The sequence below is a fragment of the Arachis duranensis genome, chromosome 3 (assembly GCF_000817695.3).
Source record: "Arachis duranensis cultivar V14167 chromosome 3, aradu.V14167.gnm2.J7QH, whole genome shotgun sequence".
NCBI classification, from domain to species: Eukaryota; Viridiplantae; Streptophyta; class Magnoliopsida; order Fabales; family Fabaceae; genus Arachis; species Arachis duranensis.
Genome location: NC_029774.3, coordinates 119876125 through 119901444, shown reverse-complemented (window position 1 = coordinate 119901444; position 25320 = coordinate 119876125). Strand labels below are relative to the sequence as shown.

General features: G+C 35.8%; 7 protein-coding genes and 1 non-coding gene across 10 annotated transcripts; 3 read left to right on the top strand and 5 right to left on the bottom strand.

Moving 5' to 3' along the window:
- Nucleotides 1–270: 270 nt before the first annotated feature.
- Nucleotides 271–2928, bottom strand: LOC107480808 (monothiol glutaredoxin-S17). Its single transcript, XM_016100984.3, has 3 exons — nt 2643–2928; nt 2485–2559; nt 271–1620 (listed from the first exon to the last, which is right to left on the bottom strand). The coding sequence occupies exons 1-3, from the start codon at nt 2814–2816 to the stop codon at nt 394–396; spliced, it is 1476 nt and encodes a 491-aa protein (XP_015956470.1). The 5' UTR covers nt 2817–2928; the 3' UTR covers nt 271–393.
- A 1648-nt stretch (nt 2929–4576) lies between these two features.
- LOC107480807 (uncharacterized) lies at nt 4577–10501 on the bottom strand. 2 transcript variants are annotated; one of them, XM_016100983.3, is made up of 6 exons: nt 9911–10501; nt 8381–9341; nt 7759–8283; nt 6846–7307; nt 6134–6495; nt 4577–5759 (listed from the first exon to the last, which is right to left on the bottom strand). In XM_016100983.3, exons 1-5 carry the CDS (start codon nt 10390–10392, stop codon nt 6193–6195), a joined length of 2733 nt encoding a protein of 910 aa, XP_015956469.1. In that variant the 5' UTR covers nt 10393–10501; the 3' UTR covers nt 4577–5759; nt 6134–6192. The 2 variants fall into 2 exon arrangements, with proteins under 2 accessions (XP_015956469.1, XP_020994654.1); XM_021138995.2 differs by lacking the exons at nt 4577–5759; nt 6134–6495 and adding an exon at nt 7415–7589 and having other exon boundaries at nt 7168–7307.
- LOC107480706 (stress-related protein-like) lies at nt 5297–6043 on the top strand. Its single transcript, XM_021138997.2, has one exon. The coding sequence runs from the start codon at nt 5297–5299 to the stop codon at nt 5810–5812; it is 516 nt and encodes a 171-aa protein (XP_020994656.2). The 3' UTR covers nt 5813–6043.
- Nucleotides 10423–11909, top strand: LOC107480812 (uncharacterized). 2 transcript variants are annotated; one of them, XM_052259247.1, is made up of 6 exons: nt 10423–10538; nt 10971–11079; nt 11149–11202; nt 11285–11388; nt 11485–11523; nt 11623–11909. In XM_052259247.1, the coding sequence occupies exons 2-6, from the start codon at nt 11004–11006 to the stop codon at nt 11752–11754; spliced, it is 405 nt and encodes a 134-aa protein (XP_052115207.1). In that variant the 5' UTR covers nt 10423–10538; nt 10971–11003; the 3' UTR covers nt 11755–11909. The 2 variants fall into 2 exon arrangements, with proteins under 2 accessions (XP_052115207.1, XP_052115206.1); XM_052259246.1 differs by lacking the exon at nt 10423–10538 and having other exon boundaries at nt 10775–11079.
- Nucleotides 11910–12973: 1064 nt separating this feature from the next.
- Nucleotides 12974–18143, bottom strand: LOC107480809 (general transcription and DNA repair factor IIH subunit TFB2). The gene is made up of 15 exons (XM_052258300.1): nt 17801–18143; nt 17142–17309; nt 16729–16797; nt 16291–16384; nt 16004–16104; nt 15878–15923; nt 15735–15794; nt 15586–15654; nt 15293–15376; nt 15110–15193; nt 14330–14415; nt 14106–14196; nt 13805–13885; nt 13642–13716; nt 12974–13555 (listed from the first exon to the last, which is right to left on the bottom strand). The coding sequence occupies exons 1-15, from the start codon at nt 17911–17913 to the stop codon at nt 13421–13423; spliced, it is 1356 nt and encodes a 451-aa protein (XP_052114260.1). The 5' UTR covers nt 17914–18143; the 3' UTR covers nt 12974–13420.
- A 58-nt stretch (nt 18144–18201) lies between these two features.
- Nucleotides 18202–18274, bottom strand: TRNAV-UAC (transfer RNA valine (anticodon UAC)). The gene has a single exon. It is a non-coding gene; the product is annotated as a tRNA-Val (tRNA).
- A 144-nt stretch (nt 18275–18418) lies between these two features.
- Nucleotides 18419–20142, top strand: LOC107480811 (tetraspanin-19). Its single transcript, XM_016100987.3, has 6 exons — nt 18419–18611; nt 18808–18907; nt 19126–19206; nt 19283–19387; nt 19496–19667; nt 19758–20142. Exons 1-6 carry the CDS (start codon nt 18448–18450, stop codon nt 19799–19801), a joined length of 666 nt encoding a protein of 221 aa, XP_015956473.1. The 5' UTR covers nt 18419–18447; the 3' UTR covers nt 19802–20142.
- Nucleotides 20143–20313: 171 nt separating this feature from the next.
- Nucleotides 20314–24016, bottom strand: LOC107480810 (E3 ubiquitin-protein ligase AIRP2). Its single transcript, XM_016100986.3, has 5 exons — nt 23694–24016; nt 22814–22964; nt 22657–22723; nt 22331–22565; nt 20314–20946 (listed from the first exon to the last, which is right to left on the bottom strand). Exons 1-5 carry the CDS (start codon nt 23771–23773, stop codon nt 20736–20738), a joined length of 744 nt encoding a protein of 247 aa, XP_015956472.1. The 5' UTR covers nt 23774–24016; the 3' UTR covers nt 20314–20735.
- Nucleotides 24017–25320: the final 1304 nt, after the last annotated feature.

Sequence of the window (25320 nt, the reverse complement as noted above, 5' to 3'; positions counted from 1 at the left end):
CAAGACAAAGATGCATATACTAGTACATAACCGGTCTCATTTAAGTTATAGAATTCACATCAGGTATCCTGTCTGAAAAAAAGATGCATCAAATATTTAGAATTTCCCCAACGGCTCAGAAAAAACTTCCATTTCAAAATCGTTCTTCAAGGTTTGATGGTCTGAAATAAATCTACCTGCAAATCTCCAACAGAGCGCAAAAATGATGTACTAACTATGAAAAGAGATATAGTATCCATGTAAAACATTCTAATCATCAACACAACCTCCTGACTCAGCATCAAAATTTGCCATATAAAATGTCATCAAACTCATTCAAGAATCAAGATTCAATACACCACCAAAATGGCTTCTAAGTATAACCCGTTATTAAATGTACTACTAATAATAAACCTACTCAGATAAGGTTGACTTCAGCTCCCCATTATTCCGCAGCTCCATCACAATGTCGGATCCACCTATCAGCTCACCTTTGTAGTAGAGTTGAGGAAAGGTAGGCCAGTTTGAGAATGTCTTCAATCCCTGTCTCACCTCCTCATCACTCAATATGTCAAAGGACCCGAAACTCACACCCTCATCTCGAAGGGCACCCACAACTTTGGAACTAAAACCACATCGCGGAGCATCTGGGGTACCCTTCATGAAAAGCATCACAGGTGAAGAAGCAACTAATTTCTTCAGACGATCTTGAAGATTCTCTTTGGGAAGAATACCTTTCTCATGTAAAGTCTTCTTAAGTTCTCCACTCTTTTGCATCTCCAGCACAATGTCTGATCCACCAATAAGCTCTCCCTTGATATATAGTTGAGGATAACTGGACCAGTTCGAATAAACCTTAAGCCCTTGACGAACTTCTTCATCAGAAAGAATGTCAAAACTCTCAAAGTTCACATTCTCTTGTTGGAGAATATCAACCACCTTCCTACTGAATCCACACTTTGGTTCCTCCGGTTTTCCCTTCATAAACAGCATAACTGGACTTGAATTTACCAAGCTTTCCAGCCGAGAGGTTAAGTTAGTGCTCAAATCGGTGGATTTTGAAATGCCACCCTTGGCATTTCCTGATTCTGTTACTTTTGTTTCATCAGTGGTATCAACCCCATGATCTTTAAAAACCTGCTGCAATTCCCCACTCTCATGCATAGCAATCGCTATGTCACATCCACCCAGAAGTTCTCCTTTGCAGTAAAGTTGAGGATATGTAGGCCAGTTGGAAAACTTCTTCAAGCCATCACGAACCTCCATGTCTGACAGGATGTCAAAAGTTCCAAACTTAACCTTTTCTTTCTTCAAAATATCAACAACTTTTTGGCTAAACCCACATTTTGGTTCTTCGGGTGTTCCTTTCATGAAAAGCATGACAGGATTAGAGTCGATGAGTTGCTGCAATCGCTTTTCCAGTGGAGCACCAAGCCCGGGTTGAACTTGACCTTTTGCCTTGGAAGAATCATTTTCTTTTGCTAATTCTTTCACTGTTTCAAGAACAGCAGCTCCTGCAGCCATCCCAAGACTGGCAGGAGAAGCAGCTTCTCCAGGGTGGATTGAGCCTGCTACTTTAGCAACCTTATTGGCCAAACTTGACGGATCTGCTCCTTCCAATGTATCAAAGGTCTTGCCATCCTGACAGAAAAATGACTTCCAATCAACTAAAAAAAAAAATCAACCAGAAGGAGGTGAACACTCTACTCTTAATAATCAACCTGGCTCCCACAGTCAACATATAACTAATAAATTATACTCCAAAATTAGCTTAATATATAAATGCAGCTTTTTGCATTGTACTGGGGAAAAATTTCCCTGGTCGAAATGCAGGAAAGGCTCACACTTGACTATTTTTCAACATAAATCATTTTAAACACTCAATTACGGTAATAGACTTTGTGGAAACTCTCTCATCACATCACATTATCACAATAATCAAAATGTTCAACTTTAATAATCATGTTCCAACCTTTATGTGCATACAAAACAAAGACCAATGAAATAATAGAGTAATCAATCAATACTTCCCGTTCTATTTTATGAATTATCGGTCATAAATAGTCAAGCTGAGTAAAGACACCATAGGTTTTCGCTCTGACTAAACAATGCTAGATATGGAACTTGCTCCTTTTAGAAATTACATCCATATTATACTCCATAGTAAGTGGTAACATCAACTACAGGAATAAGTCACCATCAGTGGTTAAAAGTAATGTGAATGTGTCCAAACCAATCAACTACAAGCACACTGCAACAAACTATACTACCGAATTGATCATGAAAGTAGAAACATTGTCATTGATGGGATCAATACGAGTCGTGTCAAATCAAACCGAACCTAAGATAGGTAGAGAAGCCCCAATAGATTGAAATACAGAGAATCATAAGTTGTCCTTGATCCTTATTACTTGATTGATTCAGCTATGGCGCCGTTTAACTATTTATCGAGCAATTAACTATCAGCAGAGTTTTTTATTCAAGAGAGAAAAAGGTGCAATTTACCTTGAAGAAGACAAAGAAAGGGACAGCAGAGACGGAATAAGCCTCGGATATCTCTGGTTGCTCTTCCGCTTCAACCTTCACACCAATAATCAAGCAACAGTAAAGTAATTGAAATGAAAATGGAGGAAGTGGAGAAGAAGAAAAGTAAAAAAGCGAACCCTTAAGAAGTGGGCGTGAGGGAAGTCAGTGGATAAGTGAGAGAAGAGTTGGTCCATGTGCTTGGAGGCTTCGCACCAGGACGCCCAGAAGTGCACCGCCACTGGAGCGCCGCCGTGAACCACCTCATGGAGCTCCTTTTTCGACTGCACATCTTTCACTGATCCACCACCCATTCTGATTCTGATTCTGATTTATTACAAGTTACAACCGGAGTAGGGCTAATCCCCAAATAAAACCCTAAACCACGATCACAGTCACACCCTCAAACCCAGCAACACAACTCTGTATTCTATTCAATTCTATCTATTAATTAATATATGTCATAATTCTAATTTCTAATTTTTTCTTTTTTCCCGATGCTCTTGTGGGGTCCATAAATTACGATTCCATGACTCGTGTCTGGTTGATATGAGGTTATGAACTATTCACAACTTTTTTTTTATTCTTTTTTGGGTCCATGCATTCTCCCTCGTTCGTTTTTCCGGGCTGTATTATTCTTTGGGCTTTACCTCTGTTTTTATTTTTACCCAAATCAAATCGTTTATGGGTCTCATGGGCCTGTGTACATGTAGTGTGTTAAAGTGTATTGTGTGAGTATGTGATGCATGGGTATGGGTGTAATGCCTAACACTTTATAAAAAAAATAAAAAAATAAATGTTAGATCTGCAATGGATTATTTTTAACTTTTTGGATTGGGAGATACTCTAAAAAATAAAATTGTTCTAGTGGGCCCAAAATAAGTCACATTGACATCCGTTCATTTTGGTTCTTTATTCTATCAACAAAAAAAATAAAATATTATTTTAGTTCTTAAAATTTGGATCAAATTTTTATTTGATGGTTAACATTATAAATATTTTATTTTAATCTAAAAAGTATCAAATTTTTTATATTAGTCCCAAAAAGTTTTAAACAAATTTAATATTATCTTATTGTTAAATTTTAAACATCATATTTTACTCCTAAAAAGTATTAAATATTATATTTCTAGACAATCTTCTCATAAATAGAGAGTTGTATACTCTCTATAATTTGTTCAATTGTTATTGAAAAATTAACTTGTGTTATCATAATTAATACTAACCACTTCTCTAACCTTAGTTAATTAAACTAAGTTCCTAAATCATGTTAAACCTATTTTTCAAATTACGTTCGTTTTTAAAAGGTCTCATTTTACATTTTTCAATTCTCAATTCATCCAAAATTTTCCTAATGTGTTCTAAAACCAAAAAATAATAAAACAAATAAAATTAAATTAAAACTAAAAAAAAAATTCAAAAGAAAGCGAAATCAAAAGTAAAAACGAAGAACACTTATAAGGAAATTAGGGGTGGATATCTTAGAGATAATGATCATAAATAATTAAGTATGTGGTTCAGAGTTCAGACTATACACATCCTCTCTCTTTTGAATTTGTTCGACATTTTGAATTTCTGTTTCGGTTTTTGTTTTGAATTTGTTTAACTTTTATTTTTAGCTTTTGATTTTATTTTATTTATTTTATTTTATTTTGGCCGGAACATATTGAAAAAATTGGATAGAGTGAAAATTTTGAAAAATGAGATCTCTTTAAAAAATTTTGTAATTTGTAAAATGAGTTTACCATGATTTAGTAATTTGGTTTAATTAACTAAGATTAAAGAGGTAGTTAGTATTAACCATGATGACATAAATTAATTGTTTCAATAATAATTAAACAAATCATAAAGAGTATCCAACCTTCTATTTTTGAGGAAATTAGCTAAAAATTACTCACAAAAAATAGATATATTTATTTATATATTATATATTTTTAATATATAATTTATATTTATAGTTAATTTGGTAATTAAGTTTTTTGTATACGTAATATAATTAAAGAAACTGATAATTTATTCCTATCCAAAAAGAGAAAAACCGTTACTAAAGATAAAACCATCCTGTTGACCAAACTCGAATTTATCCATAGTAAACAGTCACAAAATTTTCTCTGGACAGCTCACGTATGTCAAAAGTCAAAATCATAGTCCGTAAGTGCATATCGTCAACACACACAGATGAGGTTCAATTCTAAAACTAAGGCACCCTTGTCCCTTATTTCCAGGCTAGCCATTGATTTCCACACCCTAACCCTACAGTTACTATTATTAGTATGTATAAGATATTCCGTAAATATATACAAAAGAATTATTTTAAAAAATATTTAAATACATAAATTTAATTGAATAATTATATTTTACTTTTACACTCTATTTTTAATACCAAGAGAAAAATATATACAAAAGAATATAATCAAAAGTAGCGCAACAATATTTATAGTAAAAAGAAAAAAGCTCCCAAATTTACAAACTCATATTCATTACCTCCGGACAAAACCTCTTATTATCCAATCATCAGAATCAAAACCAAACTACTCCTTTATTTCATGGCATCCCAATCACACCAGAACCAGGTACCTTACGTAAACGTAATTATCCTCTTCTATTTGTTAATTTTTAGTTTATTTTCACGTTTAATCTTTAATAATTTCATTCATGCATGCCATGCAATATGCAACGTTAAGTAAAGCACTTAATTTTTCAGGTATCTGAAATCGAAGAAGAGCAACCACAAGCACAAGCACAAGAGCTAAAGTACCTTGGGTTCGTGCACGCTGCAAGCACACAAGCCCTAATGCGGTGGTCCGCTGCCTACAACTATGCCAAGGACAGCTCTGGCTCCTTGAAGCCCGGCGTTCAGACGGTGGAAGAGTGCATGAAGAACGTCATAGAACCCATCTACAACAATTACCACCTTGTCCCCAACGAGATCCTCCGCTATGCCGACAAGAAGGTTGATGCCTCTGTGGCTGCCATGCAGGTTGCTCCCGCTGCCGCGAGAGACACCATTACTGAAGCCATGAAAAACGTTTATACCAAGTATGAGCCGTCCGCAAAGGAGCTGTATGAGAGGTACGAGCCAGTGGCAGAGCAATATGCAGCCTCGGCCTGGCAAAGGCTGAACTCGCTGCCGCTGTTCCCACGCTTGGTGGGCACAATGCTGCCAACGGCAGCATACTGCACGGCGAAGTACAATGAGGCAGTAATGGCCGCCGTGGAGGATAGGTATAGGGTTTCTCCGTACCTGCCTTTGGTGCCTACGGAAAAAATAGCTAGGGTTTTCAGTGGAAAAACCAAAAAGCAAGAATAATCAATCAAGAATGCTGTGTTGATAATTTTGTTGCTGTTTAATGTGATTTTTCTGCGATTTTGTGGTGATTTGGGGTGTGGGATGTGAATGAATGAAGTGGCTTCAGTTTGATGAGCAAATAGTGAACATATATAAATCATTTTGTAACTTTTTTTTCGTTTTCTTTTCCCTTGGTTTGTACTGTATTCCATATTGAAAGAAACGAAATCCATTTTTATCTTCTGGTGGTAATTAAATACATGCATTGATGCATATACTAGTGCTGTTGACATGCAGTGCATATCTACAATTTAATATTTATGCATATATAATATAACATACCTATTATACAGAGACCATAAGTTGTATATAAGGACAAAGATGTGTAGTAGAATGCTTCATCATTTGACATAAGCAATGGTACAACCATAGTTCATTGGATTTTCTGGTTCATAGTTAGTAACACGTGGATGATTTCGCAGAATTTCAAGTGCTCGCTCCTTAATAGCACCGGTTCCCATGCCATGTACAATAAAAAGAACAGAGTATGGCCTGCATTCGGTGATTGCCATCTCAAGCTTAATGGAAGCTTCTTTCAGTCGCATACCTCGCAGATCCACTGTATTCTTAGATGTCCGCACTACCGGACCATAAGAAGGTTCTATGTTGCTGTTGGTCTCTGAATTTCTCCTCAATTCTCCATTCTGCAGATTCAACATTATTACATCCAGATGTTAAAAATTCAGAATTTTGATTGAGCCCAAAAATTTTCATAATTTGAACAATCCCTCAATTTACTCATTCAAAACGATCTAAGTACAAAAGTCAAATGTTGAACATTTAGAATCATTCATGTATCATATCCTAGTATTACTGGACAAACAAATAGTATAAATTGATGCAGAAAAATGGTCATAGGAAACAGTAATGTTCGGGTCTGAAATTACTTTATCTATGCAATGTGTTAGAAATATCCAAGTCGAATTTTTCCTAAAAGGACAATTATATCAATTGAACTATACAAGACAGAAAAGATATAAACTACTTTACATACCTGTCTCCCCTGGAGAGCGGAAGAACCCGTTACAACATTCTTTCCACTCGATGGAACAGCTCTGATGCTACTTTTCTTCACACGGACTTTCACTTTGCCATACTGTACTAAGATTGTATCATCATTCCCAGGTGATTCAGCCACTGTAGCTAATTTCCCTCCCAATCCCTTGACACGAACTTGCTCCCCAAGTTGTGGAGTATATGAAGCACGATCAGCTTCACTGATGGGAAATGACTCTGCAGGTGTATGAGCTTTTACAATGGAGGCTATTGCTGATTCAGTCTCTCTAATAAGTGAGCTGAGTTTATCTCGATCAGCAATTTTGAGTTGCTTTTCGAACTTCTGTATCAGAGTTTCGATCTGAGATCTTGCATCCATTAGCTCTTGTTGGACTAGCTGAGCTTCCTTTGCCATAAGTTCCATCTCACGTTTATCAAGGTCCTCTGCTTCATCTTGGATCTTCACAATTTATTTTTAGTTTTATAAGAGATGGAGGTGAAAGAAGGAAATGAAGTACTCCAGAAATAATAGAAATCAATTAAATTTTTATAGAAAACAAGAGAAACCTTTTTTCTAGACAATTTTTTCTGGCAACAAAGGCATTATATGAATCCTTTTGGATTGACGAATCTTGTGATTGTGAATAGAGTCAACCACACAGTCATATTCTATGCATAAACTCCCAAAAAAGTATTGAACTTTCAACAACTGTTGCTCGGTCATCTCCAAGGATTTGTCAGCCTAGTAAAGGTTATTAGTGAACTAATTTAAGATGAAAATTAGGGATAAACCAAGACAAGGAATAACTTTAATTACGAATTTATAATACTATGTGGAACAAGGAACATAAATTGGAATCAAGAAACAAAGAACGGATGCTGCCTTTTCCAGAGAAACATCAAGATTCTACCTCGTAGTATGTGTTCAAAATTTCTGCATGAATGGATGCTGCCTTTTCAGCCTGAGTTTTTAATCGGTTTCTCTCCTCCTGTAATGATTGATAGAGCATCCCTCTCCTCTCTTGCTGCTGTTCTGGCTTTAACTTCTCTACCCATGTATGTGCACGATCAATTATATTTCTGTCAAAGCCAATTGACTGTGCTATGTTCAATGCATTAGAATCACCAGTGGATCCCCATAGGATCTTATAAGTTGGTTGTAATGTTTCAAGTGAAAATTCCATTGCTGCATTGTCAAAACCGATATCCTTTTCCTTCATTCTACTTAGATCAGCATAATGAGTAGTCACAACAGCCACATTAACACATTCCTTCAGATATTGCAAGATACTGGTAGAAAGGGCTACACCTTCTGAAGGATCAGTTCCACTGCCAATTTCATCAATAAGAACAAGTGACTGTTTCGAGGCCACTTCCAAAATCTTGCAAATACGTGAGATGTGCCCACTAAAAGTTGATAGATTTTGTTCAAGGGACTTCAATATGGAGAGGTGGGGAAAAAAGGATCAGGCATGCAAATGAGACCATATCAAATTAAAGTCATTATGGGTCAAATTATAGTTCAGATACTACCTGGTGATCTCCAATATCTGCCAGGATAACATCAAACCAAGGCAGTTTTGGACAGTTCTGGGCAGGCAAATGCATTCCAGCCTTCGACATAAGCGATGCCAGGCCCAACGTTTTCATGGAAGCTGTTTTCCCTCCAGTGTTAGGTCCTGAGATGACCACCACTCTGGTTCCCTGTCTAATTTTAAAGTCCACTGGCACAGGGAATTCATACGTACCTTTTGACATACTTTTAGATTTCAGAGCTCCATTTCCATTACCCATATCAGCATCATTTACACATCCTAGTGCAAGACCATCTTTAAAGTTTTTTAGAGAGGACTCCAGAAGTAATGGATGCCTTATACCGTCAATATTTACTGTTAAATCATTGTTCTCTTCAACGGAATCACAGCCTTCAAAATTGCTTAAACTGAAAGTAGGACATACCCCATTCAGCCATTGAGCATAAGCTGCCCTTGCAAAAGCAAGATCAACTTCAAGAATCTTGTCCAATAAATCATTTATCTCCTGTTTTGAATTTGCAATTTCAGATGCGAGCAAACTCAAAATTGCTCTTTCCTCAGTCTTCTCGGAGTTTGAAAGTCTAACTTCCATGTTGTTAAGATCTATTGCCTCTTTGGGTTCCATAAAGTATGTTGCTCCAGAACTGCTAACATTCAGAATTATACCATCTGGAAGCAAGTATCTATGGGAAGCTCTAATACCAACACACGTTCTAGATCGACGCTGAGTAATTAATGGTCTGTCAATACCCCCAGCGTGAAATATTCGAGAAGATACTTCCCTTAACAAAGAATCCAAATTTTCTATATTCCTCTTTCTTTCTGATCTGATTATCTCCAGCTCTTCACTTGCTCTATCAAGAATAACAGAAAGTTTGCAATCGATGCAAAACTCTATTTTCTGCTCCAAGCCCACTTGGAAATTACAATGTTGCAATATTTCGAGAAGTGGAGAGTACCTAATTGGAAACAATTGCATGGATAAAGTTATTTGAGTACTCCACTATGCATACCATGAGAATCCACTACCATATGATCTATGCTCCAAACTTTGTCAAAGAAAAATACAATAGCTAGCCAAATGCATAAAAGAAGCTGCTTGAACTGAATCCGACTAAGAAAATGCCTTGAACATTAGGGAAAGCTAGGTTTTATAACTTCATACCAATAGAAATAGAAAATAAAATGAAAGTAATAAAAACCACATAGGTTACTACTCCAAGTAATGGTTGACAGCAAAAGCATATATCTAAATCTTTTGTCCTGATAATTGGACAATCTATTCAGTCGAACAAGTATTAGGATTTAAGATTATTATGAAAGTAATAACACAATCCCCCCCCCCCTCTCTCCTCCTCTTTCTTTCCTCTTTCCCTACTGATGATTGCATTAAATTAAAAATAAAACACTCTTATTCACCTTAAAGATGAAACCAAGCAATTTCACTGAACTAGCAGAATAATACGAAAAAGTTTTAAAAGGAGTAAAATTTATGAACCAATTGCCAAAAAGGTTCAGAGATTTATACCTCTCTGGATTATTAGAATCCGAAGCCAACTGTTCCAAATACTGGAACACCTCCCTAACGGCTTTAAGCGTGCGACGAACGGTACAGAGCTCTCGGATGGTTAGCAGCTGGCCGGAACTGGCGACGGCGACAATCTCCGATATGTCCTCAATTTCGGAGAAGTCCGGCGGCCGAGAGATGAGCCTCGCCGCCGTGGTTTGATCGAGAAGCATCTGGCTCTCCTGAGGTGAGCGGCCGACGGGAAAGCGGGCGTTGTTGGCGACAGAGGAGCCCATGGATGTGGAGGTGAATGCCGCCACCTGCTTGCACACGGAGCTCCATTCCAGTGTCTTTAGTGTCTCCGATTCCAGTGAGTTAAACTCGGCCGAGTTGGAGATCGTCAAGCACAACCACCGCTTGGAAAAAGGCTTTGGCTTCGAAGATTTGTTAGGGGAAATGAAGAGCTTTCTGCTGCAGCTAATGGTGCAGCTGCTGAGTTGCATCGCTGAGTCAGTGCCGAGTTTCTGAGTCCAACTCACTCCGGGGAACGGTTTATAAATTGGATTCCGAATTTCAGTTTTCTTGTTTGTTTACTCACTCCTTGGCTATCCTATTACGTGATCCTATCCATGGCGTAGAGAGCTAAACGGTGTCGTTTCCTCTTTCTGATAATGTTTTAGTTTGTGATAATAATTTTCTTAAATCTTAATTAACATAGTGCCAAATTGATAGATTATTTATAAGTCAGTTTGTTCCAATTTAACGTTCACAAAAAGAATCAAAATTAATTTATGCATTATTTTAATTTTAATGTAAAGCGTTTTATACAACATTACATAATTAGATGCTTATTTACACCGAGAGCATCAAAATTAAATTCTTTAAATATTTAAATATTTGTTAAATGTTAGTTGGGTTGAGATCCACGAATTACTGTTGGGAAGAAAATGTTTTGAGACGATGCAGGAAAGTCGGAGATACAGTTGGCAGTGGGAAGTAATAGGACATGCAATATGCATCATGGACGAAACTACCCTTTGTGTTGTGCATGTTACATGATCCCTTCTCGTTGATGTTTCAGTTTGTTACGCGCGAAGTGAAAGAAGTAACAAGAATGATACCAGAGCAATGGGCATCTCCATGTGGTGGCCAATGCAACAACAAATACGCAGCACTCACCCAAATCCCATGTATGTAATCACGTAATGACACCATCCATTCATCAAACCATCTGCTAAATCTTCTCTCTTTGTATGCAGGGCGAGTATTCTGCAAAAAGGGTTGTGATGCAGATGGAGACACATGGGAAGAATGTTAGATCCCTTTACTTAAACATATCCATGCTTTTTTAATTTTAATTAAATCTAATAGAGTATTAATTATTTGGTTAAGCAGGTTTGGAGGAGTGCAATCAATTATGCTACAAGGACCCTGTACTCGAGAACCAGAAGTGGAGTGCGTATATTGATCGTTCTCCTGGATCTCAAAGTTATTCCGAGGCAATTTAATTTCCTTTTCTAGTTATATATGTTACAACATGCTTTCTCATTTAATTAATATTAATAGGATTAATTCATGTTTCCCTTCATGTACAGGAATGTTTCCATGCTTGTGTATCTGGCTGCAGTTACAGGGTATAGGTTTGAGAATATAATTATGAATCATAAGTAATTGCATGTTGATGTTTTAGGAATATTCATCTTATAATATGTATATCTATGCATATATTGCAGTTTGAGGTTGAAGCAGAAATAGCTGATAAAGTTATTCCTAATAGGCCACCAAAGTCTGAGCCTGAGCCTGAGCCTGTAAAGAAGCAGAAGCCACAATATGAAGACCCTAAATACCCGGATACTTCTGCATAGATAGGAATTAGTTTGATGTTACATCCTGCTATTGTTATATGGAATTTTCATTGGTAGCATAACTAGTGTGTAACCACTGCATGCATGGTTTTATTTAAAGATAGTTGGTTGAGCTAGGTTTGTAGTTTTCTATCTGGTCAGTAACTTCATGAATCTCAGATGAAATCTTGGTGAATAATAGCAGCTTCTTTTCAGCAATTATTTTTCCCTAAATACACTGATTAAATAAAAATGTGCCATATGACAAAGGCTGGAAGTGAGTCAAGCCAGCTCATGAGCTAGCTCGAGCTCGACTCGTTAATAGCTCAATAGCTAAGCTCGTGAGCTAGTGAACCAAGCTTGAGCTTGGAATTGAGCTCGTAAATTAAATGAGTCGAGTTTGAGCTTGGATAAACTCAGCTCATTAGCTCGTGAGCTGACTCGATTATATATATATATATTAATGATCTTAATTATTTAAAATTTTATATTTATTTTTAACATATAATTTTAATGTAAGACATAAATTTAAAATGTATAAGTTATAATGTATTGATATAGAATTATAGATTGTATTTATGTTTCTATTATTTGAGCCAGCTCGTGAGCTTTCGGTGAGTCGATATTGAACTTAAGAAATAAGCTCGATTGTTAATGAGTCGAGTCGTGAGTCAAGCTCAATTTTTGTAAGCCGAGCTTGAGCTTGAGCTTGGTATAACTCGACTCAACTTGGCTCACTTCCAGCCCTACATATGACTAGGAGGCAATAGTTAGGCACCAAGTGAAATGCACCATAGAGTTGGCCAAGAAAAAATAACAAAATTGACTGAATATTATTAGAAAAAGGTTAGGTTTTTAGCCTTTTTTTTTTCTTTACCCTTTAACCTACTCATTATACCACCAATCTTAAAAGGCAAAATAATTAAAAGTTGGAACGAGATTTTAGTAAACTTCTGGATGCAAAAGAAGGATTAAAAGATAGTTTCTCTATCAACCAAAAAAGAAAAATACAAGTCAAACAAATGAAACTGGAAGTTGCCGTTCATACTTTAATAATATTCATTTGTATTTGCACCTCTCAATTATTGGTTGATAAGATCTTGCAAATAAGGCATAGACGTAATATTTTCTCTGATTTCCAAACAAGTTAATTTAGTTATACATGTGCAAAAATGGAATTTCGAACTGACTATGAAGTAGTGAATGGTAAGATAAAATAGTTGAGAGTGGAAACACAAGATTTACATGTTATTCTAAATTTTGGTTTATAACGAATAAGTAGCAAGAGATTATTGAATATTTGGAGTAAAAAAGTCTCAAAAGTGTGGCATATTTTACAATAAGATCATCAGAAGTCTCAAACATATTGAGACTATCAAACTAAAAGATTTGGCATCTTTAACCCTTTTTCATTTAGTCAACAAACTAGAAGCATTTCCTTGTTACACGAAAGTTGTTTCTCGAACATAATCCACAATATAACCTAACCCTGCTGTATTGGAAAAAGATTTCAGCATGTGTTTATAAAACTAAAAGAGAATAATGCCCTAATGTGTGACCCCATTGCCTCTTCCATCTGTTTCCCTTCCAAGGAGCAAAAGATAATGCAAATTTTTGTTTCCTGGTTTTCCATAGCACGTTAGCAGGATGCAGATGCACCATTCCATATGGTCTTTGCATTTTGCTTCTACTTTTGGCTGCGTAAATACTCTCGTACGTATGTATGTACCCCGGTCTTAACCACCATGTGCATTTTCTTTGAGTCTTCCCATAACAAACCGTTCCATTCTCTGGCAGTGTCACATGCACCTTCAAATACATCCTGCTCACACATATGACACAACGTATCATATTAGACATAACGTGATCAAGGACATGAAATGAACTCAGGGATACTAATTTGCATACCCTTGAAGGGAATTCGTCATAATAATATGCTTCAGTCATCTCAACTCTATTTAGATCCGATTCCCACAGCCTAATCTGTCACATTGTGGCAATACGCATCAGAAAAATGAAAACCAACACTCGTGTTGTTATATGTACATATATACATATACATATCTAAAACCTGGTCTGTGACGTTTTCCGGGACAGTTGGTGTCCTATCTGCAACCCGAGGATGAGCATTCTGCTGAAGGAAGCTGATAATCTGCAAAACCATGCACAGTCTGAATAAGATCCCCTGAAATAAACTTCCTAGAGGTCTGGTACGAAATAACAATGAAAGTAAGATCGTGACACAAAAATTCGTTAAATGTTTAAATAATAATAATAAACTAGTGTCTATTAATCATGGAGACGGTCCCAGGAAAGAGAGGAAGGAAAAAAAGAAAGAAAAAAGAAAACAATTTTGGTTTTCTAATGCTTACCTGCTCTGCTGTAATGCCATTTTCAAAAGCATTATATAAGCTTTCTTTTGTAATAGCTCCAACAATAAGATTTGGGAGTTGGTACTCTACCCTGTATACATCACAATTAATTAGCTACTGGATATTAAAAAACAAAACAGACTTTGTAATAAAATAACATCTGGGAAGAAGAACAACTCATATCCATAAGAATATAGAATTCTGGATATTGTCCTTTGGCATACTTTGAGAACAGCCGCAAAATCTCACAATGTAATCTTGAAGTAGAGTATGCATAGACTCTAAAATTTGTTTCCACAACCACAAACCCCTGGGGAAATAAAATGTAGGAAGCCATCAGTCTGAGGCTGTATATTCAAAAAGAATCAACAAATCTCCTAAAAATCTTAGTCAAAGTTTAAACAATAAATACACAATTTTTGTGAGCTTGAATTTTTGCACGGGAACCAACCAAAATGTCCTAACCATCCCAGCAGAAATCTCCATAAATATGACCAAACAAAAGAACCTAGATGGGTACACACCCCTAAACACATATATTGGATTAATAGTCAGAATAGTGCTTGAAAGATCACGCGGACATAAATTTAGTCCTTGAAATATCAAATGCCTTGAATCGGTCTCTAAAAGACACAACTGAGTCAAATTAGTCCTTCCATCACTTAAATGATGATACATGGCATAATCGTTTTGCATCACATTATCATCTAATTAGCAGAAGGGCCAATTTGATCCAAATTGACGTACACGTGATCTTTTAGGAACATTTGGAATATTAACCCCACGAACATTCATACATCTTAAAGCAACATCTAAATTTGTTTTCAAATTTTTATGTCTTCTTACAAGCAAAAAATGTATTGGGATAATAGAAGGAACGCAGAGGAAAGAATAAGGAGGTCGACATGAATAAGGCACAAAGAAAACCCTAAACCACACGGTGAAACAAGGCCAATTTACCAAATTTCTAGCAAAATAAATCAATCCAAGGAAAAATAAGAAACCTCTTTTCTAGATGACGAATCAGCCAAGCTCACTGAAAGATTTGTTGCCAATTTCGTAGGTATAAACCAACTTTCTTTCCTACCCTGTAAAGTTTCAACAAAAAGAAGAAAAAATAAGACAATTACTGCTGAGTTAAAATTCATTAATATTATCTCCAAAATTAAGCAAAGAAATATTGTAACCTGTTGAAGTTTGACCAATCCAAGGTCTGCTAGATCCCTAATTATGCTCCTCTGGAAATCGGTCAATGAGTTTATATTATATGCCTATACATTGCAAAGAAGTGCATCAATGTCCTGTTACACTACAGTTACATATAATAGGAATACTGTTATAGGAAGAAACCAACAAGACAAAAAAGTGTTTCTAATTAGACCACTACTTTTTCAACTAATACAGGTTACCATAATATTATCCTTCTTATGCAAGAAAATTTCCACCATTCACCAAGCACCAAGGACCAGTAATATCTTACCTCCCCAATGACATGAAAACTAAGTTCCAGCATGAATGAGATCAAGTCAGCTGCATCAACACCCCTCTCCTGCACCAAAGAGATGATGAAGAGCGTGCAGAAAACAAATAACAAAAACATTGGGGGAAAATAGGGAGGAAATTAGTTACCTCAGAATTAGAGATATATTCCCTGATGATGTACCAAAGTTGTGCATTTGTTTCCATCAGCTATAGTTGACAAGAGATACATTCAATATATAGGCCAATCATTACAATAAGTGCATGTAGTTTGTAAATCATTTAATGCATACCAAGAACTGGAAACCACTCTCAGTTAGTTTTGGAGCTTCTTTGTCTCTGTATCGAAATGAAAAATAAGAAAAAAGTCCACAAATGAGTATTATGTTAAAATTGAGAAGTTGCCAAGTAAACTAAACCTTTGACTTAGCAGCCGCCTCTGAAAAACTTTCATCAAAGAGGAGCTAATATTTGAGGGCTTTTCCACAAGACTTGAGCTTATAAGTTGTAACAAGAAACACTAGTTCATCACAACGTCATGGAAAGGTTAGCCTTCATTTTGACCAAAATTTAAACAAATGGGTGCTGCAGATTAATGATACAAAATTACTAAAGTGACTTATGCATCAATAAATATAAAGAATTCTTAAATAGATTAGATACAAGATACAACCATCAAGTGGAGTCAAGAGATTGAATACTCTACCTCCCATTGTTGAAGAGCATAAGCCTCAAGATCATCTAAGGTTGGGAGCCTTACGGTAATATTAGATGGCATTGGTTCCCTTGGCAAAGTTCCACTGCAGTATTTAATCACATGGAAATATTACCAGTTACAGCAAATCTCAAATTTGTAGCACAACCACAGTCTACATTTTATATTATAATTTATAAGATTGACTGCTTTCCTAAAAACTACCAGAATGAGGGGGAAATGGTAGAAGTCATTTAATTTTATGCAGAGACTAACCATCGGTTATATAGGTTAATTAACAAATGATGCATGAAGCGGAATAGTTTTATCATATTGCAAAGAGTGGATGACTGAAATAAACAATTTTATAAATCCTCATAGTCATGGTAACATGAGAACAGGATTAGCTAACTATTAACATGAACATGAAGGAAAAAATCTACAACTTACCCATGTACTAAAAGTTTCTGGAGACTTTTCTGAAATGTTGGGTTAAGTTTGTAAGTCTTGTCATTCTTCCTGACAATAGGAAAAACAATTACGAAAGAAAATGAGAAATGGTTAGGCTTCAAACTGATAATAGCAATGTCCAGATATTAGAACTGTGGTAACTTTTAAAGCTGGATCAGTGGACACATAAAAGGATAAAAAATAATGCACAAACAAAGATTTTCAACCACATTACAAGACATAAAAAATGATGTCTGTATCCCAAATTAAGGGCTAAGGGATAATATTTGCCCAATTGGGTTTTGAAATGAAATGAACCAGTTTGAATCATTCAAAAGGATAGATTTCTGTGAGTCATCTTCAAATAACATACCTATAACAAAAGTTTTCAGAAGTGAACAAATGTGTAGTACCTGTCAACAGCTTCAACAAAAACTCTCAATTGAACCAATCTATCAATGGCTACTCTGTGCTTCGTATATCCATCTGGAAGCACCCACTCCTCCAATAATTTAGCCGCCACAGGCACATCGATATGAAGCAGCTGTAACACATATTTCTTCCCAAGAGGCGGCAGAGACCTGATATTTCAAGATATATATACATTTAAAGCCACCAAGTTACCAAAGTATGGTCACAACAATACTATCACATAACGCACTTAAATCAAGCTTTATAAAAGTAAGGTATGGCTAACAAGTGTTGAATTTTAAAGTTAAGGTTAACAATGAGACAGTTTTAAATTCTGTGTGTAATGAATGCATTAGCAGCTTAAAACTTTTAGTTTATGGACGAAAACTGTCTACACTAGTAACATTAACAATAGCCGTAAGCTAAACCTTTAAAAAGATTTAAAAAAAAAAAACGTTAATAGTGATTGAAGTTGAAGAACTCTGCATTCCAGAAAAAAAAAAAACCAAAAGCTAGGAAAATTAAATACGATTCGCGGGGTGGTCGAAGCATAGGTAAGAATCTATCAAAAAACATTCACAACAGCTTTCTGAAAAGAGTGAAAACAGAAACTTAAATAAATCCAAAATAATTGGTGGGAAAAGGATGGAAGAAAAATGACCTGAGAATAGCTTCACAGATGAATCCATTTTCGTAGAGTTTATCGAGCTTCATAGCGGGCATGGAAGCAACCATGTCCATGAAATTCTTCGCAATGATCCTAACCTCTGGCATTGTGAGTCTGACACAGCTTCTCTTTTTCACTTCCTTGTGCGATTCTGATCAATGGATTCAACAATCGAAGTGCCCTATGTTACAAAAGAAGGTGACGTTAACAGTGAGTGAGCACAATTGAAAGATTGTTAAACCCAAACAACGTGAATATAACACTTGGGATTGGGAGAAAGGGATCAAAAAACCCTAATACTCTAAATTAACAAAATTTATCAGAGTTTATGCCGCTAGAGAAGAGATTGTAGTTGTAAGTTGTAACAGCGAGTTAAATTGAAAAAATTAAATACTTGTTGCTGCCCAGGATCGAACTGGGGACCTTTAGTGTGTAAGACTAACGTGATAACCACTACACCACAGCAACTACATATTCTCTAACTAATATAAAAATATAATTATCTATTCTATATGGTAATTGTACTTACAATGATAATTTCTTGGAAATTTCCTATATTGATAGCTTATATACAACCTTGCAGGTAAATGATATTGTGCAAGTAATACCTGCATTGATTTTTTGTTTATACTCTCTCTAACATGATCTCAATTGCAAGAACCCTAAGATCATTCTTTAAATTCTTTAATTCTATCATGGGAATGGTAGGCATGTCAATGATCATTTATGGTTTATGGATAATCAAAATTTGGCTAGAAGAAAGAGAAGATGTACCACCTACTTTTGAATTTGTATCTGAGACATGGTAATCAATTATACTTCCATTTATGTATTTATTTTATTCTCAAAATAAATCTTCCTTCTGTTATCATTATTCATTACTAATAAATTAATAATGGCATTAGTACTAGTGATTAGAACCATGTTATATATTAACTAGTATTAGAGCTTTTGATTTGAAGTAGTGGTTTATGCTGCTATGCTTTCACTTTCTGTTGCAGGTTTGCTTATACTTTAATTTGCACTGGTGTTTTCATGTGTGTGGTAACATGTCTAGGACATATGGCAGCAGATAGCATGAATGGTTATTGTCTCTCATGTGTATCCTTTTTCATTGCTTATGTCAAGTGTATACGGTAGAATGGAACAGCTAACAAATTGAATCACACATAATACTTCTCAATTTTGTGATTATTATTCTTGTAATTAAGTTATTAAAGAAAATATTAAAGAAAAAAGACTTTTTATCAACTAAGTGGAACATTTGGCTTGCTGCACTTTCCATAATTCTGAGATTAATGGCCTTAATTCAAAGCTAGTATATGGTGAGCATGATCATAATTCTTCTGCTGGAGGGTGCAGTAACAGCGGACATTCTCCTCAATTCTGATTGGGAGAAGGTACTCTCAATACTCATCATGGCAATGATATTCCTTTTTCTTTTCCATTTTTTTCAACTGCTAATGCACCTTTCAGGACTTGCCTGAGGACCCAACTGGAAAATTCAGCGACTTCACGGATTTTGTGGAGTCAAATTTTGATGTTTGCAAATGGATAATGCTAGTGATCATCTCAGCACAGGTGTATCACAAACTTTTCGAACATTATGCTCATCTAACTTGTACAGAGACATTTCACTTTAGCACTTTAGAAGGTTTTAAGTTCTAATCTTCTGGTCTTCACTTGCAGGGATTATCAACCATAATTGCATTGGTTCTAAAAGCTCATGGTCCTGATTCTAACTATGACAGTGATTATGATTACTATACTCGGTCAAGGCTTTCCCTCCTTAACCATAATGCTCAGCCACCACTTTTTGTTCCTGATTACTCTCTAAATAACAACGCATGCTGGGATGAAGGTACCCATTATTAACACTCCTGATTATTTCGATAGGAACTATTTTTCTTTTCTTTCCCTGATCATGATTTTCCTTTTAAAACTCTGGTAGGCAAATATATAAAGAATACAGTTGCAACTTTTCCAAGAGTGTGAAGTGGAGATATAGAGATATTAGTATAACTATATAATAATGTTGAAGCAAACTCAGAAACTTGACGAGGCTGTGGAGCAGAGCTATGGGATTTTATAGCATTTCATGCCTGTTTACGCGAGTTAAAAGTTATAAGTGTACCTTTTATTAATATACAAACCGGGTAACAGACGTCTTGGCAAAGGAGGGACTTGCAACAATGGAGTCCAATTCTTAGATCTGTATCCTGTTTCTGTAAGGCTAATTTTAGCCGATGAAGTTAGAGGGGATACCTTACCTGGAACCACAAATGTAATGTAATTTCTCTTACAGTTGGAATTAAGAGAGAATTGGATGGTTAAAAGTTGTAACAAAGCACAATTTACATTGCTCACTTCTCTCTCTGCTTTCTCTTTACCCTAGTAAGAGATGCAAAATGATGAACTAGCAAGTGTTTTTCTTTTACTGAAAAAAAGAAAACCATAAAAATCCACATCAAATAAAATGAAATGCAATACAGAAAAACCACCTGACATTGTGCCAAAATACATACATTCAGTCGAAGATAAAAAAACAAGTGTTACTGAAACGGTACATACAGAATTAAAATGAAAAGGAACAGAATGTGCAAATCTCTTGTTAATAAGTAATTGGATTTGGATCTGTACAGGGATATACAAATGAGCTAAGCTACATACAATTTACCAACATCTCAACTTCACCACCAACCCAAAACAACACAGGGCTGGATATTTCTGGTAGAAGTGGGAAGCAAACCACTGCAACTCTCTATAAATATATAGATATAGATATTTATAATATATATAAACTAGACTTTGCAGAATCCGGGTTGAACTTGGGCTTTTACATCGCTAGAACTCCAACTGGAAGGGAATTAGTATCCACCCGAAGACAACAGCATACATTAAAATCTGTCTGTTGCGGTCACACTTATCGTTACCTTATGTGAGAGTCATAGGCCTCAAAAAAGGAGTCCGGAACAACCAAAGGCAACTTGTCTATGTACATACAAAGCCTTCTAAGATTCTCCCTTGTCACTGTTGCCATATCTACTATGTCTCTCCTGTCAGTGAAAACCCAGAGATCGCCAGAGTTTACCCTCTTCAGACTGTCTCGGCAAAATGGGCATGACTGAGAGATTGTTCGCCTGCAAAAGGATACCCAATTCTTTAAGCATCGTTTAACTGAGAGAATACATAAAGAGCACAATTCCAGAGGTACAAGACAACAGCTATAATTTCGATAACCGGGCTACCGTGGTAGCGTGGTACAACAAATGCAACCTGGAGATATGAAGTCCCCGTTAGCCATCACGCACAGGGTACAGGGAAATTTTTGACCCAGATGCCAGCCCCACCTTGTTTGTTCAAAAGGCTGATTCCGCAACTCCTGTGACCTCCAGGTTACATGCCAGGTTGCCAGCAATGCGTACATCTTTTGCAACTTGCAACATCACAAACAAGTTCCAGTGCCTTACCAGATTTAACTTGCTAATAACTTGTTCAGCATAACAGAGCTTAACTTATTTATTTACCTATCTAGTAAATAACCTACTAGCTGATGGATATTAGATGATAGACAATCAAACCTAGGCTTGTATCACCAAGAACCTAAAGATGACAATGTTCCATTCTCGCATAAACTTATGATTCAAGAAATAACTAGTCATTACTCACTAGTACGAGTTGTATAACCCCATGCCTTGGAATTCGAATACAAGTCTACACACAATCCTCAAAGTCAGAAAGTTCGGCGTTCAATTTTTCGATCTAATTAACAATGAAAACAGAATGATGTCATAGCTTAATATTTCCAGTTTTAATAAACATCAAAATGCAACTAAACTCATAGTAGTTCCATAAGAAAACAGAAAGATAAATTTTATTTCAACACACCAGTACACCAAAAAGTAGTAGGGCACTAACTAAAGACATTTGATTAGGTTAAGATGTATGCACCTTACTCGTACCAAAGAGCAATAGACTTTATTAAAGGGCAAAAGGTTACCATCATCACAGTAGACGGCCAATTCTTTCACACTTCCATGTTCTGTTTGTTTAATTTATTGATACTCATAATCAAATAGCAATAAGAATGTCAAGTAGAAGCACACATCATTTTATATCTAACAAACAAAACTATTTATATGCATGGTGATTGGTGGGTGTGTCTATGACGAAATCACACCAGCAATCAAGCATGGGATTCTAAAACCAGTTCATTCTTATAGTAAGACTAAAAAAACGACCAAGTCCTGAACGCATGGGCATAAGAAATTAACTTTACAAGGTTAACTGAGCAAGCCCAAAACCTTGAGGACCTGGGCATAGCCAGCAGATTACATTTTATTATTTGAAGAAGAAGTTACAGTAACTATAATTATAATGCACGAGCCAAACTAAACCATAGAGGTAGATTTGTTATCACAGAAACACAGGTAATTGAACATATCGAAGTAAGTAGTAGACAAATTATTCACATTCTTTTGGGGGGAGAGAGAGAAAGAGAGAGGGAAGGAGGGGAGGGAGTACCATTCTCGGTAACATTTCAGGCACATGGCATGATTGCAGTTGGGCAACACAACTTTGCCATTCATTTCCATGCATATCCCACATTCATCTTCTCTTTCAATGTCTATGTCAGAAGACTGCCAATGCTCCTCATCATCTCTTTTACGATACCTCTCCATGCACACAGCCTTTTGTTTCTTATCCTCCGTATCAGTGACCCCCTTTTGAAGTTGCAACAAAGAGGGATATATGACCGCTGCAGAAACCATAAACCAAGATATCAACAACCCCATGCAAATTTGCAAGTTCAATCTTGCATTAATACCAGAGGTTGAAAGTTATTATACCATAGAATTCTCTAATACTTGCTTTTCTTTCCTGGGTAGACATGGTGGTTGTCCCATCCACATAAACCTACATCATGATCCAAATTCTTCACTCTTCATTGTTCTCCATGTCCTTCATTCCAATATTGCATCACAACCAAAAACCAAAACACCTTACCTTGTAAATTAGGATTCTCAACAATCCCAGGGCTCCCGCAAGGTGACAATCAGTCCATTGCACCAAAAAAAGAAAGAGGTGTGCAGCTGGACTGTATGACATTCTCATCTGAAGGCATGCACCATCATACTCCCTTGAAAAATCTGACGCCCTACACACACATACAAGAATTTTGCATCATGAAAAATGTTGATAATTTGGGATAATTACGAAGAATTTGAAAATTGGAATCCCTACAGAATCCACTGTTCAGAACTTTAGACTAACTAAACCTTCAGGGGGAATTTTACCAAAGGGAAAGCATATCATCATACACATAATGGGAAATTCAACTCTTGTAATAACATGTGATAATGTCACACTTCAAGGGGAGAAATTATTGCAACCAAAACACACAAAATTAGAGGTATGTGCCGAGGTTTTGATTAAAGAAAAAAGGTAGCTAAGCTAGGGGGTTCAGAAGTATTAAGTTTTCACAAAGCTGATAAGGAGTTAGAGGGAAAAAGACAAAAAGGAATATCAAGTGTAAATCAACACTGAAAGCTATACTTTTAGCCATGATAATTCAACAAATTAAACAAACCCTAATTAATGAGGAAAATTCCAAATAAGAATACTGTCATGAGGTTAAAACCCCCCACAAAGAAGAATCATACCGAGAAAAATCTTACACTAGGCATTCATCAACCGTTTCCCGCGAGGAAGGGGGGGAATATTAAAAGCTGAAGTATGAGAGGCCTTAAGACGTTTTTCAGAAAAAAAAAAAAAATTGCACCTTGTTGAGGAAAATGATCACCGTTCAATTCAGAAAACAAAATTGAGCCCAAAAATTTCAAAATTGAAGATAAAGAGAGAGAAAGAAGAAGAAAAAGAAACTGACAGGGTATTGGCGTGTTGAATATCAGCTTCAAGGAGCTTGAGGGAGTCCTTGAAGGACTTTCTCATGGAATTAACGTACATGTCTATTTCCCACTCTCACTCACAGTCGCAACCTCAAAAAACAAACAAAAAATCTCGTGGATGAAGAAGAATGGAGATTGGTTAAGTGACGGAGTGAGTGAGGAATCCAGAAAAAGAGAAAGAAGAAGAATGAGAAATAGGGATTGGGTTAAGTATGTGTGATTGTGTGTGACGGAAGAGAGAGAGAGTGGTTGGGGACTTGGGGGTTCGTGTTGCTTCGATGCTGTTCTTGAAAGCCAAGACGGTGAACTTGCCGGGACACGTGTACATTAATTAAGGTCTCTAATAGATAGTTTTGTGATTAGGGATTGCATCAAATTTTGCTAACAAATGTTGTAAGTACATTAGTTAAGGTCTCTCATAGATAAATTCTTTTTCATAAATTTAAATTAAAATGTTATCTTATTACTAAAACAAAATATTTAAAAGTAAATTATTTTTAATTTTAGTACAACAACTAGAACCAAGTCTTGTCCTACTAAGTGGGGTCAGCTACATGAATCAAACGATATCATTGAACTTGGTCATATATTATGTTTATAGCGATATCGTTCACATGTAGATCTCATTTGACTACCTCATGGATGGTCTTCTTAGGTCTTCCTCTGCCTTCCACTTCTTGTTCATCCTCTATCTCATCCACCGTTCTGACTGGGTATTCTGTCGGTTTTCTTCTCACATGAGACGCGATTATACCATCTTTTCTATAATTGGTGCTACTCCAACTCTCTCCCTTATATTTTCGTTCCTTATTTTATCCAATCGCATATGACCGCTCATACATCTCAACATCTTCATCTCTGCCACACTTAGCTTATGTTTATGCTCCCTTTTGGCCACCAACACTCTGTACCATAAAGTATACCCATTTTATAGCAGTGCGATAGAATTTACCATTACGTTTTAAAGGCACTTTTTTTGTCATATATAAAATCAAATGTATTCCGCTATTTTAACCAACCTGTTTAGATCTTATAATTTACATATTGTTCAATAATGCACCCAAAATACTTTTTAATTTTAGTCCTACTATTTTTTTTCTTTTAAGACATGGAAGTAAAATAATCACCAAAAAAGTAAAACAATCAATAACAAAGATATTATTACTTATTTCAATCTATTGTTTACAAAACTAAGGGGGAAAAACGCATTAAGCCAATCAAATCCTTTTTCTGAAACTAAATATTCATTAACACATCATATTTTTATTTATAAATAATTTTTTTATTATTTTTTCTTCGTATTTTTACTGAATTTTTCTGTAATATAAAAAAATGGTTTTTTCGAATTTTCTTAATAACTTTTAATACTAAAAATAAAAAATACACACACAAGAATATATTAAAAAATACATAGCATTTCTCATATTTATCTATTTTAAAAAAACGAAAAATTAATTTCTGAAAAAAAATGCACGAATGGCCAAGTGGAGGAGGGTGTGCGTTTATGATGTGACGGGATGGGTGAATGACGGACGCGCTTATCCACTTTAGTTTACTCATATTCTCTTTGCTATCCATATATCAAAATTCAAAACAATAATTATG